Source organism: Homarus americanus, unplaced genomic scaffold (assembly GCF_018991925.1).
Source record: "Homarus americanus isolate GMGI-L3 unplaced genomic scaffold, GMGI_Hamer_2.0 scaffold51216, whole genome shotgun sequence".
NCBI classification, from domain to species: domain Eukaryota; kingdom Metazoa; phylum Arthropoda; class Malacostraca; order Decapoda; family Nephropidae; genus Homarus; species Homarus americanus.
Genome location: NW_024721271.1, coordinates 341009 through 359126, shown reverse-complemented (window position 1 = coordinate 359126; position 18118 = coordinate 341009). Strand labels below are relative to the sequence as shown.

At 35.6% G+C, this 18118-nt stretch overlaps 1 protein-coding gene across 1 annotated transcript; it reads left to right on the top strand.

Annotated features, from left to right (window-relative positions):
- Positions 1–4192: 4192 nt before the first annotated feature.
- Positions 4193–17743, top strand: LOC121861660 (J domain-containing protein-like). Its single transcript, XM_042359554.1, has 4 exons — positions 4193–4489; positions 9909–10010; positions 11152–11268; positions 13596–17743. Exons 1-4 carry the CDS (start codon positions 4409–4411, stop codon positions 13803–13805), a joined length of 510 nt encoding a protein of 169 aa, XP_042215488.1. The 5' UTR covers positions 4193–4408; the 3' UTR covers positions 13806–17743.
- Positions 17744–18118: the final 375 nt, after the last annotated feature.

Here is an 18118-nt window from a genome sequence, read left to right as displayed (position 1 = left end):
TCTTCCTGGAGTTTATTGGGGATGTGTTTACAGTATTTAGGTTCTATTCAATTTCTTAAAGAGTTCGTGATGAAAACAGTAAACTGAGGCAAACACAGAATTTGACTCACAGTTCCCTCAGTCTGACTTAACAGGCTAAAATATGGCACAAAGATATCTGACCTACACAGGAAAAACAGAAAAAAAAACAAATTTAGGATTTTCGTTCTTTTACTTTACGTTTTCATTAATTAAAACAGAAAGATTGAGATGGGCGGCAGCTGAGTGCAATAGCGTCTGCCTCCTGTTCTAGGTATGGATGATTGGCGCTCGGAATACTGTTTATCCACCCAGCTATGAGTCTGTACAGTACATAACTTTACAGTGTGGGAAGTAAAGGTGGTCAAGTGTTGTGTCGATCATTCTGACGCCATCTGAAGTCAACAGTGAGGCTGAAGGCTACGAGATCCACTTTCTCTCAGAATATTTGCTAAATATGAATTATTTATACACCACCTTACAAGACCAGTTGTTTGGTGTATAAAGTATGACTTAGTGTATTATACTTGCTGATATTGTGAGGGAAAACATGAATGCTCTTGACAATTATAATGATTACAGAATTTATCATTGGTAGTAATAATAAATATAATAATAATAACAATAACAATACCTTAAAGCGAGGCACACATACCAATGGATCTCGAACAACATCGTACAAGGCCAAGTAAAGGCTCAGATTAGAAGTAAATTTTCTCTGGATCTACGTAAAAATAATTGAATGGTTTTCTGTGTATGAAGTAAAATGGTGTTAACAATATTGTTTTGCGTACTAACATATTGTGACGACTTAATGAACTGTGCGGGAAGAAAAGGTGAAGACGAACGCAGGATTTGTTAGAGTTAGAGAGAGAGAGAGAGAGAGAGAGAGTCCTCATAAGCCACCGGGGTAAACATGTTCAAGGTCCTTTTTGTACAACCTAAATGGTCCTTATAGCAAATAGTGCGATAATTATCTGTGGGTCAGCAGACAACCTGCAGCTCTTCTTTTTTACTTTTATCCTCTTCACCACTGATCGGCTCGCTAGCCGCTTGGGCGATCGGTCACGTCTCTGTTACACACTGTTGGCAAGTACTGGGCATGCACCGGCTCCTGAATGTACCTGAAGCTGCTCCAGTGTTGGTCAAGTCTGTTCTTGAAAGAGCTCACACTCGGTGCCGTCACAACACTTTCTGGTAGATTGTTCCAAGAATTCACAACTCTCACTCCGAAAAAGTTTGCCATCACAGTTTTCTGGACCTGCTGCTTCTGCAATCTTGAGCTGTGACCCCTTGTGGCGCGAGCGTCCGCCAGCCTCAAGTAAGGACACTCAACTGAGTAGTGCCCCTTGAGATGCTTACACACCCCAATTAGGTCGCCCATTGCCCGTCTGTAGTATAAGCTAGGCAAGTTCAGGCGCTCCAATCTCTCAGGGTAGTTGAGTTGCCGAAGTGCAGGCACCAGTCTGGTGACAATTTTCCAGATGGGGAAGCACTTCACTCTTGAAGATCGTTACGAGGGACGGACCGTTTAGATATCTGAACGACCTTCTCATAAGGCCCAATCATTTATTTGTATGATTTACCTTCTTCTCGCAATGGCCCGAGAACTTCAGCTCATTGTCAACATACACACCTGGGTCCTTCTCACATTCAGTCTCAAATAGTGCAGTTTCTTCATCACGTTGGGACATATGATACGCCTCCTTACCGTTGGTACGCCCCAGGTGCATCCTCTTACACTTTGTTACGCCGTCTCTTAATTTACTTAAATATCCAGGTTCTAGGCGTAACCAAACAAAAATGTGGAGTAAATTAAAAGGGAATAAAAATAAATAAAATAAACCTTTAAGAATTGAATTAATTAAATATCAACATAATATAGAGCCTCGTAGGCTGTCACAACAAATCGATTCACCATCGTAACTTTTAAGACACATACGATACTAAACATCGAAACATCAAAAAAATAAAAATAAAGCATTGGATTACGTTAACACTGCATAAACATATAAAAACTAACACTGAAATTAACTAACGTGAAACACTGAATTACTTAAATGTAACGAAGCAAATACTGATGGACATAAATAGGTACTCACATAGATATACCACATTGGTGGCGGCAGGAACAACACAAATAACTTAAGTATAAGTAACAGGTGACGAGTGTCACTCAAAGGGTGTGGACTGTATGACAAGAGGACTGAACTAACTCCGTCAGTTGGTGGGTCCTATATATAAGGTCGGCTCCCGCCACGCGACCCGCCGGTGGGTCGTTTAACGATGCAGATGGTCGTTAGAGAACAAAGAATGCTGGTTACAATACAAAATGAGTTTGAACAAATAATAACAGTTAAAACGTTAACAGCACAGGGTTAAGGTGACTAGATTATATAATAGTAAATACAACACATCATTACAGGAATAATATGGAACATGGAAGCATGGTATAAAAAAAAAAAAAATAGAAAAATACGACACGGTCGTAACAATTTCGTGACATTGAATCTCAGCAGCCATTTCTTCGACCATTCCTGGAGTTCACAGAGATCCTTCCGCAGCTCTTAACAGTCCGCATGGTTCTTGATTTTCCGAAATAACTTGGTGTCATCGGCAAACATTTGTATGGCGACTTTGGTCTGTGGTCGCCAACCCTCAGATATGAGGACGGTACCCTGTGCACACACACACACACACCATTTTACTTGTTCACAGTGATACACGCAGATCCAGCTGAATTTCCTGACTAACAACGGTGGCACACACATGTTTCATCATACAGTATTTCAGTGTTAGTCATGCTTAGACATAAATCACTCTTGCTCTCTTGTTACGCCTGCAATATTCATCAGAACAGCTGCCACTCTGAGGACGACAAGACCTTATAAATGATTCCTGACAGATAGCCAGTGATAGAGGAGGGCTCTTGCTCCCAGGCAGTAGTTCTGGTGGGGAGGAGGATTCAAATAGATAACCAGTTGTTCCAAAATTAACCCTTTCATAAGACTATGAATATAAAAAAGAGTTATACTTGACATCAAATATTTGTATATCATCAGAAACATCATATTACTTCACTTGAGTGTTTGGTCAATGAACTAGTGTTGACATAAGATTCTCTTTCTGTATTAACACTATTAAGTCACATCATGTTGAAACAACAATCAAAATAGAACTTAATAAACCAATAAAATTTTCAAATTGAGGTAAGTCAGATGAAAAATACCTCCTTTTACCACAAAATCTTTTTCCTTGGGATTTTTAAAAATTTCCTGCACTCTGTACCACTATTACTTATTCGACCAACAATTTGGAGGTAAGGTTGACTTAGATACATAGCCTACATTTTGTTACCCACTACGTCTACAGTACTGTGAAAATATCTAATCTCAGTTCTTAACCAAAGGCATTATTTGTATGGTCGCTGACACACATTACTTCTTCTCTGAATGCATATTAGCCACCTCGTGACAAACAAGTATTCGCCCCAGGGTACACGTACTTGGGAATGGAAAGACATCCACAATCTATAAACAATTGTTTGTGGAGTGTAGTTTAAAACCACAAGATATTTAGGTCAACCCTTCAAATATAGTTTGCACGTTTTCTATTACAACGCTTAGAGCAAGGTCAAGGTACGGAACAACTCTCAGCAAGCGCACAGATTCGGGAAACATTTAAAACTGCGCACAAGTTTCTGAAATTTAACAGCATATTTACTCCACATTAGAATAGCACATATGCCTGTACTTAGCTAATAAACTGACGAGTAGCGAAGAGGATCAGACAATCCTCAAACTTGATTTGAATCGATTTTTTGACATTGTTTGCATCTCTGCACTGTTTACATATATGTTAGGCAAATGTAAAATTTTACGACGATTTGACTGCATAAATGTCTACTTAGGATGTCAATCTATTTATCTATTTGCTCACTAGAAGAGATGCTAGGAGTGTTTGCATCCTAAATGATGACGTCATAACACTTTCACGGAATCGCGTTAAGATTAGAAGAAACAGAAGTGTGTTGGCAATTTTCAAGCATTTAGTTATCTTATATTCATTACATTATTATAATATATATCATAATAATTCAACCTTTAAATTTACAGAGCAATTGCACATACATGTTCTGAAAATAGTTATTTCTTTTCAGTTTGAACGTTCCAGAAAGTAAACAAGGGAGTGGAGATAAGAACTGCTCTGATTGGTGAAAAGCTGTGCAGATAATACTCAATTCACCCAATCAGCGCCGCAGGAAACATTGACGTCATAAGTCCTTCGACGTCAGGTCGCAAGTCTGCCTTCCTTTCGTGGATTGCAACAGTTCACCCTCACTCACGGCGGGCAGAAATATATTCATCTTCGACCATCAAGACTGATCATAATGATGGATGAAATTTTGAGCTCTAGTGACAAGAAAACAGATAATTACTACATCATTCTTGGATGTGACCCAAGTTCTTCGGTAAGTAATGCAAAAATCAAATGTAATCTTTTATCGAAATTGCTCAGCTTCAAGAAACGCGTAGACCTGTTGCGCCAGGAGTCTTCATTGATTTTTTGGACCATTATCTGCTGTCACATTCTACATTTACAGATAGAGGTTTTATGAACCTATATTTTAATGGGCGGGAGGCGTTTGTTTAATGATAACATATTTTAGATAATAATGCACACTCGATGTGAAAATGTTTCCTACTAAGCAAGCCATTAAGTTTGTAGTACGTGACCGGAAATCTACGTATATATCTTAAAGGTTATATGTCACAGTTATTGGTATTGTTAACATTATTTTTAAGTGTTGGATATAAACTAAAACAGCTACTGGTCCCTCTAAAACTGTGATATTTCAAAATTAATTCCATTTATCTTTTAGTGCGTTGCTGAGATGACAATATTTGCTTAAATAATTTTATGAGGTATGACAATTTTATTAATAGTTTACCATACCAAAATGCAGTGAGTAGTTCTTGCCATGCACTTTCAGGTTTAGTGAGATTGTTTAAACAGTTACCTGAGCAAGACAAAAAACAAATTCATTTAAGAGGTCATATTAGAGGTTCAAAATTGGCACAATATTTTTGAAACTGTGTGTATGTGTACTATATAGAATTAGACGTTTATAATAAGTATAGGGGCATACAAACATCAATCTCTCAACACACCGGATTCATTGTATAGAATTAAATTAAGAAGAAAGTTAATTTGACAACTCTTAAGTCCGTACACATATTATGAATTTATTTAGAAATAAACGTACACGCAAGTTCCAGAAACTACCGCGCCAACTTTGAACCCCCTATTATGACGACAAATAAATGTTACAGTAGTGATGATAATGATAACAATGGTAATAACTGATTAATACATAATAAATATACATTATTAAATAAAATAGAAACGAAAGAAATTTAGATAAAAGCAATTGAATGAAATACATCTTCGGGGGCGAGTACAGACTTTGGCGCCTGTAGATTAGGATGAAGGGCTTTTGTTTAGTGAGGAAGGCATTAGTCCAGTCAATATAACGATTATTACCTCTCATATGAACGAACAAAGCATTGGATTCCTGGCAGCTCTGAGCTTAGTTAATGACCCTTGACCTCGATTAATGACCTGGACATATGTTGTTATCGTATGACCTACTTCTCTCAAAATTAAAATTAACCCCAAGGTAACTCCCGACCCACCTGCCAATCCCCGTCAAATTAGTGTACACATTTTTAGTATACTTTTCTCTAGCACACACACACACAGTTAACTCAGCCATCATTCCATTTATCTGACATTCTTGATTAAAATCGGTCTACCTGTGTTTGCTATCTTATATGACGTTCAAACTTTGAGTAATTAGACTCCACCGAAAGCATCTGCAGTTCCTTTACTAGTCAACATCTAACTCTAACCATTTTTTTCATCAGTATTAATCCAGTTTTTTTTAGCAAGATATTTAATTAATTTTGTGTAGAAGGATCGAACTCATGGTAAGGATTAATATACTGTAATTTCGTTCCTGGTTGATGAAAGATAAAGATCCCAGGCAAGTTAAATCGGATTACCTGAAGATTAGGCACCCTAGCTTATTAAAAGGTGATTATTAAATACCCTAACAGAACCTTACGTAATCCAAGCTAACAAAACCTAACCTAATCTAACAAAACCTAACCTAATCCAAGCTAACTTAATCTAACAAAACCTAACCTAATCCAAGCTAACCTAGTCTAACCTAACAGAAATTAACCTAATTAAGCTTATTTAACCCCTCCAGATAGTGTTAATTGTGTTTAATCATCAGGGGTGTCTAATTTTCAGATGTTATGGTAAACGCTTAAAGGACACCCCCTGGAAGACCTAAAAAAACCTGGTCTGTTAATTGTGATAAAACTTAAGTCAATCACATCCTACGAGCGTAATAACACTCGACTAATTGACCTGTTTTAGCGGCTGTGGTGTATAGTATGCTCTTTAACCTTGACCTTTTGACCTTTCACCAAAATTGAGTCTGGTACGTTTGCTGTGACCTCCGAACACGTCTGTCAAATGTCATATCAATCGATGAATTCATTTCTGAGATACTTCGTTCAGAAACTGAGACGAGAGAGAGAGAGAGAGAGAGAGAGAGAGAGAGAGAGTCTTAAAGTTGAAGAGGGTAGGTAATACACCCGGAAGTTCATATTACAGTTCTTCGCTTTAGTTGGTAAGGAAACAAGTGCATTATTCAGTGGATGTGTTGAACATACACACACAGGTACACGCTTAATAAATGAATGCTATCGGTCCTCACGCACACACAGTTACTTCATTATCATCTCTGTTGCTCAGAGAATAGATTTTATTAGATATGACCCGCTCTTTTGGTTTAGAAATTTATCTCTTTCTGTTCTGTGAGGAAGCTTAGGTTGACTTGACTTTACCGAGCTACTTGCTTACACCCCCTTGGACTCTACGTGGGTCAGTAGCCCCCAGGGTGACAGAGGAAATATGTAGCTCTTTCTGACTGACTCTGTGTAATTTGTTTCTGAAGGTGTGTTAAATACTGTACACGAAAGCAAATTTAAGTAATATTGTAATTTTATTTTTCCCACGTGGTTTACAAGTTCACACATGATTGTCACGTGTCATATTCGTGATTTCTTTATATATATATATATATATATATATATATATATATATATATATATATATATATATATATATATATATATATATATATATATATATATATATATAAACCGGTTAGGTGTTTACTGTACGTTTGTTCAGTAAACTTCAGTTTGGCGTTTAGCTTAAACACACGAATCTTTGTGAATGTGAGCCCAAGACACACCTTTATCTTGTAACTTCGTGATTCAATTTGTGGCTTCTTTAACATAAGCCTGTGATCCCTAGTTAATTTCATAATTTAGATTAAATTTAATCTGTAGAATTATCTGAAACTGTATTAATTCGAATCTAAATAAATCCTTCAAAAACTTCTATGTCATTAAACATCTTTATAACATTTTGTTTTTTATCCGTTCTGCAGACTGGGTACCATTTAAGCTTTCTTCAATGCAAGCCCTTCTTATTCTCAGTCCACCACGGAAACTACTAACAATTATAGGTTTTTCTAGAATATTTTGTATTGTTTCAAGTGAATGTGACCGTCATTTACGTCGCAAATGAGTTATGGAAATATGACCCTCCCCCCTCTCGAATTAACCACATGGTTGTTCAAAGTGGGCAGGGCTTTAAAGAAGTGGGAATTTGTGGGGTAAAACACGCAAAAAAACTGGCGAAACGAAACCTAACTTAACCAGAGAAACCAGAAGGACTTCCTAGCCAAGGGGGGTGGGGGGGTCTCAGCTCCCTGGACCTCCCCCTCCGGTGTGTAAAAAAAAATTACTTTAATTAACAGTACAAAATACTCGAAAAAATATAAATTTGCAATGGTAATGTAACAGGATATGTTTTTTGCTATTTCTCCCAATATAAATAGAATTGTGAGGTTCTGTGGTTGACCTTTAACTATCATGAAAAAAAAACAATGTATCCCCAAGGATGACCTTTAACTGTTTACTCATAAAATTTAGAGGTGATGGTTCTTATGTGTTCAGCAGTGATGGTTCTTATGTGTTCAGCAGTGATGGTTCTTATGTGTTCAGCAGTGATGGTTCTTATGTGTTCAGCAGTGATGGTTCTTATGTGTTCAGCAGTGATGGTTCTTATGTGTTCAGCAGTGATGGTTCTTATGTGTTCAGCAGTGATGGTTCTTATGTGTTCAGCAGTGATGGTTCTTATGTGTTCAGCAGTGATGGTTCTTATGTGTTCAGCAGTGATGGTTCTTATGTGTTCAGCAGTGATGGTTCTTATGTGTTCAGCAGTGATGGTTCTTATGTGTTCAGCAGTGATGGTTCTTATATGTTTCAGCAGTGATGGTTCTTATGTGTTCATGATGGTTCTTATGTGTTCAGCAGTGATGGTTCTTAGCAGTGATGGTTCTTATGTGTTCAGCAGTGATGGTTCTTATGTGTTCAGCAGTGATGGTTCTTATGTGTTCAGCAGTGATGGTTCTTATGTGTTCAGCAGTGATGGTTCTTATGTGTTCAGCAGTGATGGTTCTTATATGTTCAGCAGTGATGGTTCTTATGTGTTCAGCAGTGATGGTTCTTATGTGTTCAGCAGTGATGGTTCTTATGTGTTCAGCAGTGATGGTTCTTATGTGTTCAGCAGTGATGGTTCTTATATGTTCAGCAGTGATGGTTCTTATGTGTTCAGCAGTGATGGTTCTTATGTGTTCAGCAGTGATGGTTCTTATGTGTTCAGCAGTGATGGTTTTTATGTGTTCAGCAGTGATGGTTCTTATATGTTCAGCAGTGATGGTTCTTATGTGTTCAGCAGTGATGGTTCTTATGTGTTCAGCAGTGATGGTTCTTATATGTTCAGCAGTGATGGTTCTATGTGTTCAGCAGTGATGGTTCTTATATGTTCAGCAGTGATGGTTCTTATGTGTTCAAGAGTGAGATAGAGCTAATGGACAAATATAAGGCGATGAATTTTACCCAAACAAGAAACATAGCTATCTATACTGGCTGAAGAGGTTACGTGGTTTACAACATTAACAGAAAGAATGATTTTAGTAAATAAGAATAGGGTCAACCTACCAGACTTAATGTGAACATTACTGGAGCCATCTGGTGGTGAACATCAGGCCATAAAAGTACTGCACCTCTTCAATAACTCTCATATGTAGTCACCCTGGAAAATTTGTTTCTTTATTTAAATACTGAACCTTCAAATGACAAAGAAATACCGTACATAAATTAACATACAATTAAAAGTTATTTCCTCTTTGCATTACAATGATAAAGTGATATGGGTCACATTGGCATGACTTCCTATTTGGGCAGGAAGCCAGTGTTGTACAGTAACCTCTTTAGTTATGCTAAATATCTTTACCTTCAATAACCTTACAATCATGATATTGTACTAATGTAAAACTGATGTTTTTTAGCTATTCAAGTCGTTAAGACCTAATATTCAATCTGTCAACTTGTATCTTGCATCAATTCAATCATGGTATTTTTATCACTGAATGATGAAACATTTAATACAGGTATATATTTTCTGTGTAATCTTGATACCGAGGTGTTGGTGGTACAGCGGTAATGTGTGAATCTCGTACCTTTGTTTCCTGGGTTCAGTCCGTGGACTGGGACAAATGTGAGAAGGGTGTTATCCAGTGTGACCCTACCAAGCACCACAGGCTTTCTCTGGTTACTTCAGATTCCCCCCTGTAATAACACTGGACAAGGAATGGACCAACCGCCTGAACATCTAGTAAGATGGCAAGTGGTGGAAATAAAATGTTTAAAAAGATATATGTTTGTTTGTTTTTATTACAGGTTGAACAAATCCAGACTGAATATAAGGTGCTTGCACTACAGCTACACCCAGACAAGAACCCTGATAATCCCGAGGCTGAGCTACAATTCCAGAAATTACAGGTTAGACTTGAAAATTTTCATTATTTTCTAGCTTAACATTTAGTCTGCCAAAATTGTCAGGTACCATAAGAAAGACAACTACTGTACTGTATTCTCTTGTGTATTGACCAAGTCACCACTGCCAGCTTTATTAGGAAAGTAAACTGTGGCTACAATATTGTGGGGAGATCTGACAATTATACCTGGTACAGTAGTGGTTGTCATGTTTTCTGAGATGTGGCACCAATGTGTTTGTATACATTGTAGTACTGTATATCTTGCTGAATTGCATGAAACAACCTCTCTATAATGGACAGACTAAGGTGTTAAGTCGCCTTACCATACACTGTACTGTATATTACCTCTGTTGTCCTACTGCCTGGCGTGAACCCAAATTGCATTTCATTAATTTCCACTTTCTCCCTTTTAAATTTCTTACTGGCCATTTCCATAACTTTAATATCCTGATCTAACAACTTCAGGCCACTATAGTTTCCATGGTCAAGTGTATTACCCTATTTATCTGTAAGTAACCAGGCATTATGTACATCCATATACAGTACAGGTACTATATTAGACATGGTGTTCCTGATCTAAGATATTCAAGTAGATTGGTTAGAAGTTGTAAGTTGTGGGATGGGTTGTGATCTTGCCTGAGGATGTGGAGGAGACTCATGTTTTAGGCTCCCTCCTGCTGGCTACATATGACTGACTGGTCATGTATTTATATGGCTTTTTTGTATTTCTTATTCCTAGTCCACTGTGGCAATTTCTATGACTAAGAGAATGGAGAATTTATGACTCTAGTTTTTATAGACTCCTATGTGGAATCATCCAGTGTTGTGTGAAAGCATCCAACTCATCAGCAGATGAACTACTGTACTGTACATGATAGTTTGTTGAGGCACAAGTGTGATAGCAATGTTGGAGACACATATTTTTCCATCCCTGATGTGACCAAAAGGAATACTGTATTTTTTACAGTCATCCTTAGAAATATTAACTTTTAAAAATATATTTTTAGGTGATTATTATCGATAAAACGATGGTTCAATAAGTAGAAGAATAGCTCTTAAGTTTTCTGTAGGGGCATCTTACCCTAAATAATTTCCTAATAACATTCTTCGGATAATTCAACTCTATTTGTTTTTCTTTATGCCAGGTTGCCAAGGATACACTTACAGACCCAGAGAAGAAGACTCAGTATGATCGATGGTTGAACAGTGGCATAGCTGTAAGTTATGAGCAATGGTGTGGCATGAAACAACATATGAACACAGTAAGTTTTGTTCTAACATAATGCAGTTATCCAAATACTGTACAGTACTGTAATATGTAAATAATTATCTAAAAAGTTTTATAAAGAAATGTACATTAAATAGAATCAATTTTATATTTATGAGCTCTTCTTATTTATAAATAATTTTCTTTGGTAAAATTAATTATTTATGAACACTCACGCGCCATAGTTCGATGCACCCTCTACCCCTTCTCCTGGCTCGAGGGAAGTCGTAGTCACGGCTGCAAACCCTGGTAAATAAAGTGTTGTGAAGTCACTAAAAAAATGTATCGTGTATATATTCTCTCAAATATTACATCATGAACTGCTATTTGTACAATCCAGCGAAGCTTCGAGCTACCACATTGCACCACTGAACGATGGGTGGGGGAAGTGAGGGGGGGGTCGGTATGAAGCCAAGGCTACGACTTCCATCGAGTCCAGGGTAGAGGGTGCATCGAAACTATGGCGTGTGAGTGTACCTGTATAGTACATTACTGTTATACAGTAGTGTACCTTAAATAGTCCAAAGAATTTTTTTCAGATTAGCACTGAATTACAAATAATAATTTCTCTAGGAGTCATATAAGCCTATATTTCCCACCCTTCTAGTAAATAATTTTCCCCGTCTCCCAAGGTTGCCTATTCTAATTCAATGCTTACATTTTTCCCACAATCAAAGGGATTATTTACTGTCCATCTTACTGAAGAGAACTCCTTCATGTATTTAAATAAAAGAAATTAGGTTCAGTCAGCTTGATCAATGCCATGCAAGGCTTGTTTCCAGTAGAGTCCTTATGCCTACAGTATCTTAAGGCCAGGCAGTCACCCATCCAAGTACTAACCAGACCCAACATTGCTTAACTTCATTGATCAGACAAGAAGCAGTAATTGTAATTACCTTAATGAATAAAATTTTATTTAATTTACCATACCATTCTTTTAGTTTCACAGGATTCATACTACACTACCTGTATACAGAATGTCACGGATTAATCTTAATGAGAAAAATGGAAAATTGATTCTAAAATTTGATTTTATATCTGAGCAAGGTTCAGGTAATGCTGTACATTATTGCTAGATCAGTTTAAGGGGTAAAACCCCAGGTCCCAACTTGTTGACTTGAAACTAAATTAAACAGAATGATTTCAGAGGTGAGGCAAGCATGTTACCTCTGTGCCCCCATATTATTAGTTCTTGCAGTCATTCCCCCCCGTGACTATGGCAACATACTACACTACAGTACAGTACAAGATGAACCAATGTAAACTTATATGACGATTTCACTGATCAAATATTTATTTCTACTGTATCAATCAAACTACTCTGTACCTAAAGCCCCAATATCTAAGGAAACACTTTAAAGTACAGTAGGTGTAAACATTATTATAATCATCCAGTGTTACATTTTCAAAATTTTAATGGTGAACAATAAGCTTGACTATTGAAAAACAGTTTCCATGCATCATCCTGTACAATATTCCCCCACTACACCAACTCCTCTGAATTCCGATTTGACAAGTATGAACCAATGCTGGATCCCAGGACTAAACCTCTCATAGAAAAAGGAGCCATATTTCTAATGAAACATGATTTGTCTAATATTTTGTTATTTATATTACCTATGAATACAGTATTTGGTAATTATCCACATGCACGACACTGTAGTTTTCATCGTTAATCCCTCTCTCCCAGTACTGGCAGGTAATTTATCAAATGGACTGGGAGTTCTGACTCTACTGTACATACCAGGCGGGGTTAGAGGGATTCAAATGAAGTATAGTACAGTACAGGTACTTAATGTGAAAAAAGTAAGAAATGATGTTTAGGATTTACTTTGAAAATTTTTATTTTATTTTATTTTTTTAAATATAAAATAAATTGAATGAAAACTATGAATACAGTACATTGGAAATGATGATAAACATCAAGATTTTAGTTAAATTATGCATTTTATTTTTATAAAAAAAATAAAAAATAAATATGAAAATATCCAGGCAGTAATGGTTTAAACATCTGTTGCAACTTGACTAGGTTCAGGGTAGGAAAGGGAAAAAAATTTCCAATTATCAGACAGTGCTGTTAATATGGATAATGATGTACAATATTTTATACAGTATTACAGTACAGTATATTAAATGGAACTTGCTCATCATCATTCAGATTTTATACAGTACAGTACCTAGATATAGATACAGTATTTAATACTGTAGTATTTAATTTTCACATGTAGGTAATTTATAAAATTTGCACAATCAATTTAAAATACTGTATTTAAGCATATATATCATGAGTTAAAGTGTCTAACAGCATCTGCACACCAACAGACATTTCACTGGGCAACGCCTAACACAAAAGAGAGAATGTTGGAGCCTGGCACCTCCCAAGCTCCTCACCCTAAGCCAGGCGCCAGAAGGAGTTCTGAGCAAGGTCTACTATACAGCAGAGGAAAAGAGTCTGCTGTTTCTAGGCCAACAGCAGGATGGGAACGTGACTCTTCAGATGTTATGAGAAAATTCAGGAATTATGAAATTTAAAGTTTGGTATATAACATTGACGAGAAATCCATACCTGATACAGTAGGTCTGCAAATCCTGTAAAAATTTCTCTGATGAAAGAATCACTTCTTAAGCTAAGCTTATTTGTTGACCATGAATTATAGATGCACTTAACAAAAATAATAAACAGGCTGGCAAAGGGACCACAGGAGAAACTAAGGTACAGTATTTTTCTACAGAAAAGATAATTAAAACTCAAGTTGAATACTGTATACCATAACTATATTAAATTTTTGCCTTAAAGAACTTTTTAAAGTTACCTCTGATGTGCACTTACCTGAAGTGTATCCACAAGAGAAGGCTCTCCCCTTTAATAACATTACTCATCACACCATGTTATGCAGGCCTATTGTTCAGTACAGGAAGGTATTTTTCTATATCTCATCCAGATATTTAATACATTGCACACCATGTCTTCTCATATTTTTGACCCCATGAAAATTTCTGTGATATTTCTTCTTTCTCATAATTTGTCTTTTAATTATCTACATTTCTTTGGTGTGATAAAAGCTAAAGTGTAAAAATTTTTAAACCCCTTAAGCAGCGAGTTTAAAATCTCCTGCTGTGTCAAGGATAGTAAGTTTACACTAATCTCTGTCAATCTATAATATTCCAATAGGAATAATTTGTCTACAACTCAGCAAAACAGTGAAAAATGCAAAAATAAATAAAGGAGCTATAACACATATCCTCCTACAGATTGAGGATCTTTCATCCAAATTTCTAAAAACTACTGGATAAAAGCATATAATTCTGGGCATCTTTGGATGAAAGTATAAAGATACTCTAATAAACTCTGTCAACAATTTAGGATTGTGATAAGCTGTATGTGTAACTACAGTTTCAACATTTAAAGTCTGTTGGTAAAGAAACTGGGATTGTGAATAACCATACATTTTCATCGCTGTGTTTTGTCATGCAATCACACGAGGGTCTGAAGACAAACTCCACATAACTACAACAAAACACAACAGCTGCAATAGCATAGATAATTGCTGGTTGAGTTTACAGAACAGCCTGTTGGGCCTGTCTGCTGCAGTCTCCATGCATCTTGACCTGTAACCCACAACCTTGTGTGTTCACACTATTCACTGCTAAGCTTTTAGCTACACTATTTAAAAGTACAATACCTAAACGAAATTTTCTTTAAAAATATGTATCTCAAATTATATCAACACAGGAATACCTAACAAAATTGTATTTACTGTAAAAATGAATTAAATGGAAAAGGCAGGATGTGGTGGTTTATGTAGAAAAATTACATCAGTTGTATTTGAAGTATGGATCTGGGCCTATTCTATATTGGCTAACCTAAACTTAGTCTATTGTAATGTAAGTGGTCCTAGGCTTATGAAAACCAAAAATATCTGAATACTGAAATGCAAGTCTGCCTCAAGGTTTTGGATAAAGGATCCTCAATCTGTATGCAATTATTTTAAATATATGTACATTACAGTACAGTACTGTTTTCCCATTTCAACATACATTACCTGTATTGAAGAGTATATTTCAAGCCAAATGCAGTACACATACTATATTACTCTGTACTTTAATGACTTAAGTTTTTAGACTTATTCTTATAAGTTTGGTATAAACTTATTAATAAATATATATTTTGCTAAAACATTCTTTTACTTTTTAGTTAATTTTTAGCAAAAATAATTAATATTTCACATAATAATATTTTATGATTGTCATAATAAAATGCAGAAATGTCTGCAGGCATTAATAATTTATAAATACATGTACTATATTTCCTAATATATTAGTTACAGTATTATGAAGCATGTAAATATAATATTGTAACAATGTCGAGTTTTACCTTTTTTTTATTATTATACAAGACATTTTTAGTACACTTCTCTTAAAAATTCAAATTTATGTGTATAAATAATCCCAGGTCATTAAGTAGTGGCTATCTTAAGTTTGGTGCTCATAATATAAGTTTTCATGACTTGAATATTTACCTGGTAATCTGTAAATACTAAAAACACATTTCACTGTAAAATCCATGGATTGTCTTTTATTTACATTTAAGGTTCCTATATATGGTGTTCAGACTGAATTTCTCTATCAATGTACTGTACTATATGTTAATTATGTATTTAAGTTTATGAGTGTACAGTACAGGTACTAATATTATTACCTGTGTATTTGTTGTATCATATATGTTTACCTGTGAATATCATATGTTTGGGTTGGCTTTTGAAAAATCACTTATCAAGCTGTGGGGATGTGGACATAAAGAATGACTGGTTAAGGAAAAAAAAAAGGACTTATTTTGAGGTAATACTGACGGTAGTGAAAGAGGATTCCACAAAGTACAGAAAATTATTACGATGATGTATGGCAGAAGTTCTGCACAAGACACCTCACTGCATGGCAGGAATGATAGAACATAAAATAGAGTTTTATTACTGTATATCTGTATTTAACTATGCACTTTCTCTATGCATGTTAAACTATGCTTGTTGTTTAACTTAATATATATATTATATATAAAAAAATAAATTTGTTTTCCTATGGCTGTTCGATTTATGATATTGTATTTATCAAGTAGATTAGTTTTGTGTGTGTTTTAAGTAAGGCTGTTAGTTTTCAGTGCTCTACTAGTACTGTACAATATCTGTTTTTTGTGTCGACGGTAATCTATTTCTTCATGATTTTAATGTTTAATGGATTTCTTGTTGAAGAATAAGTTTGTCTGACCTTTTGTTATAGGTACGGATATTTTAATATCAATTGCATTTTAATATATATTGATGTAATATTAACCCTCTCGTGCGCACAATAAGCTTTTAAGTTTCCTTGACCACGACAAAATCCATAAGGGACCACTTATGAGGTCTGGTCATCTTCGTTCTGCAGCCAATTTATCCCACAATATATATTTTTTTAATGATTTAAATACAGTTAACCCTCACTTTACGCGGGACCCTCCGGGTTACATTAACCGCGTAAAGTGAGGGTTAACTGTACTGTACATCACTGGCTTCATTATTGTTTTGGCTTTAACATGGAAAACAAAACAAAAACGAGAATAACACCACAGTATGTATATTTTTTTTCATTCCGAATAAAGAAAAAATTATTTGTGCTCCCAGCATTATCTCGGATATTTTCTCACAAACCCACCAAGGTATTATATAGAAGTGGAATTTTATGATCTTTCCAACAATAGCTTTGAAATTTTGATACGATTAATTAATTATGGGGAGGATGGGAGAGGAAATAAGAGACAAATGCGACCTACCAGCATGGCTGACGAGAGGAAACTGATGGACAGCGGAACTCCACCCACACTTTGGTACTTTCTGGAAGCTTCCATCGCAAGATCATGCAGACATCTATGACGCACAAAAATTTGACCCAATTATCTTGAGAATTTTGGGTTTTTTATGTTTAGTGATGCAATTCGTGTCACCAATACAAATAGTCTATACCTTTTGATTTGACACGGTTTGCGTCATAATGCACGAGAGGGTAATTATTAGAGTACAGCACTGTAATCTAAGGGTGACATTTAACTCCACAATGCAGAATACTGCTTTTATGGTTACAGTTGTATTTATTTTGGTGTAGGTTGGCTATAATACTGAATGTGTATAATCATAAAAATTTTATTGCATATAAAATGATTTTATTTTGTAGAAGTGTTTACCACATTGTTGCCATCAACATACAATATCTTATTTTCAAACTGAATAATAATGAAATTTCTGTTGTTAGTTGAGCCACTGGGACAAAATGTTTTCACGTTCATTTTGTAAAATCAGAGCAATATGAAACTGTTTATGTTAATCAGGAATAAGAGAAAAGGTAAAGTCACTTTAGTTCTTAAGTTCGGAAACACTAGTTTTTCCTATGCAGTCAAAATGTTTGTTGGCATAATGAATAATAAAGATATCTTTATGTAATATGAAAGTTTACCATTATCCTGAGTACCTGGTCAATGTTTATTAATGTAATCTTTGAAAAATAAACACAGGTAACAGAATTTGCCAGTTAATAAATCTCAAGAGTTTACTAATCAGTTAAAAGTTACCCACATGTACATATGCATCTACATACTGTACATAGTTGTACATGTAAAAGGCACATACCTGAGTATGTGCAAGGATTTTACATGGGTAATTCTGTAAACCCCAAAAGAATTATAGGATGAAAGATGACTGATACAGTACCACAGTACTGTCTTATGAGAATACAAATCTTCACATATTCTGCAACATGCTTCACATGCTAAATTCCCATTCAGCCATATATTTCTTGGAAATCAATTATCTAAACGT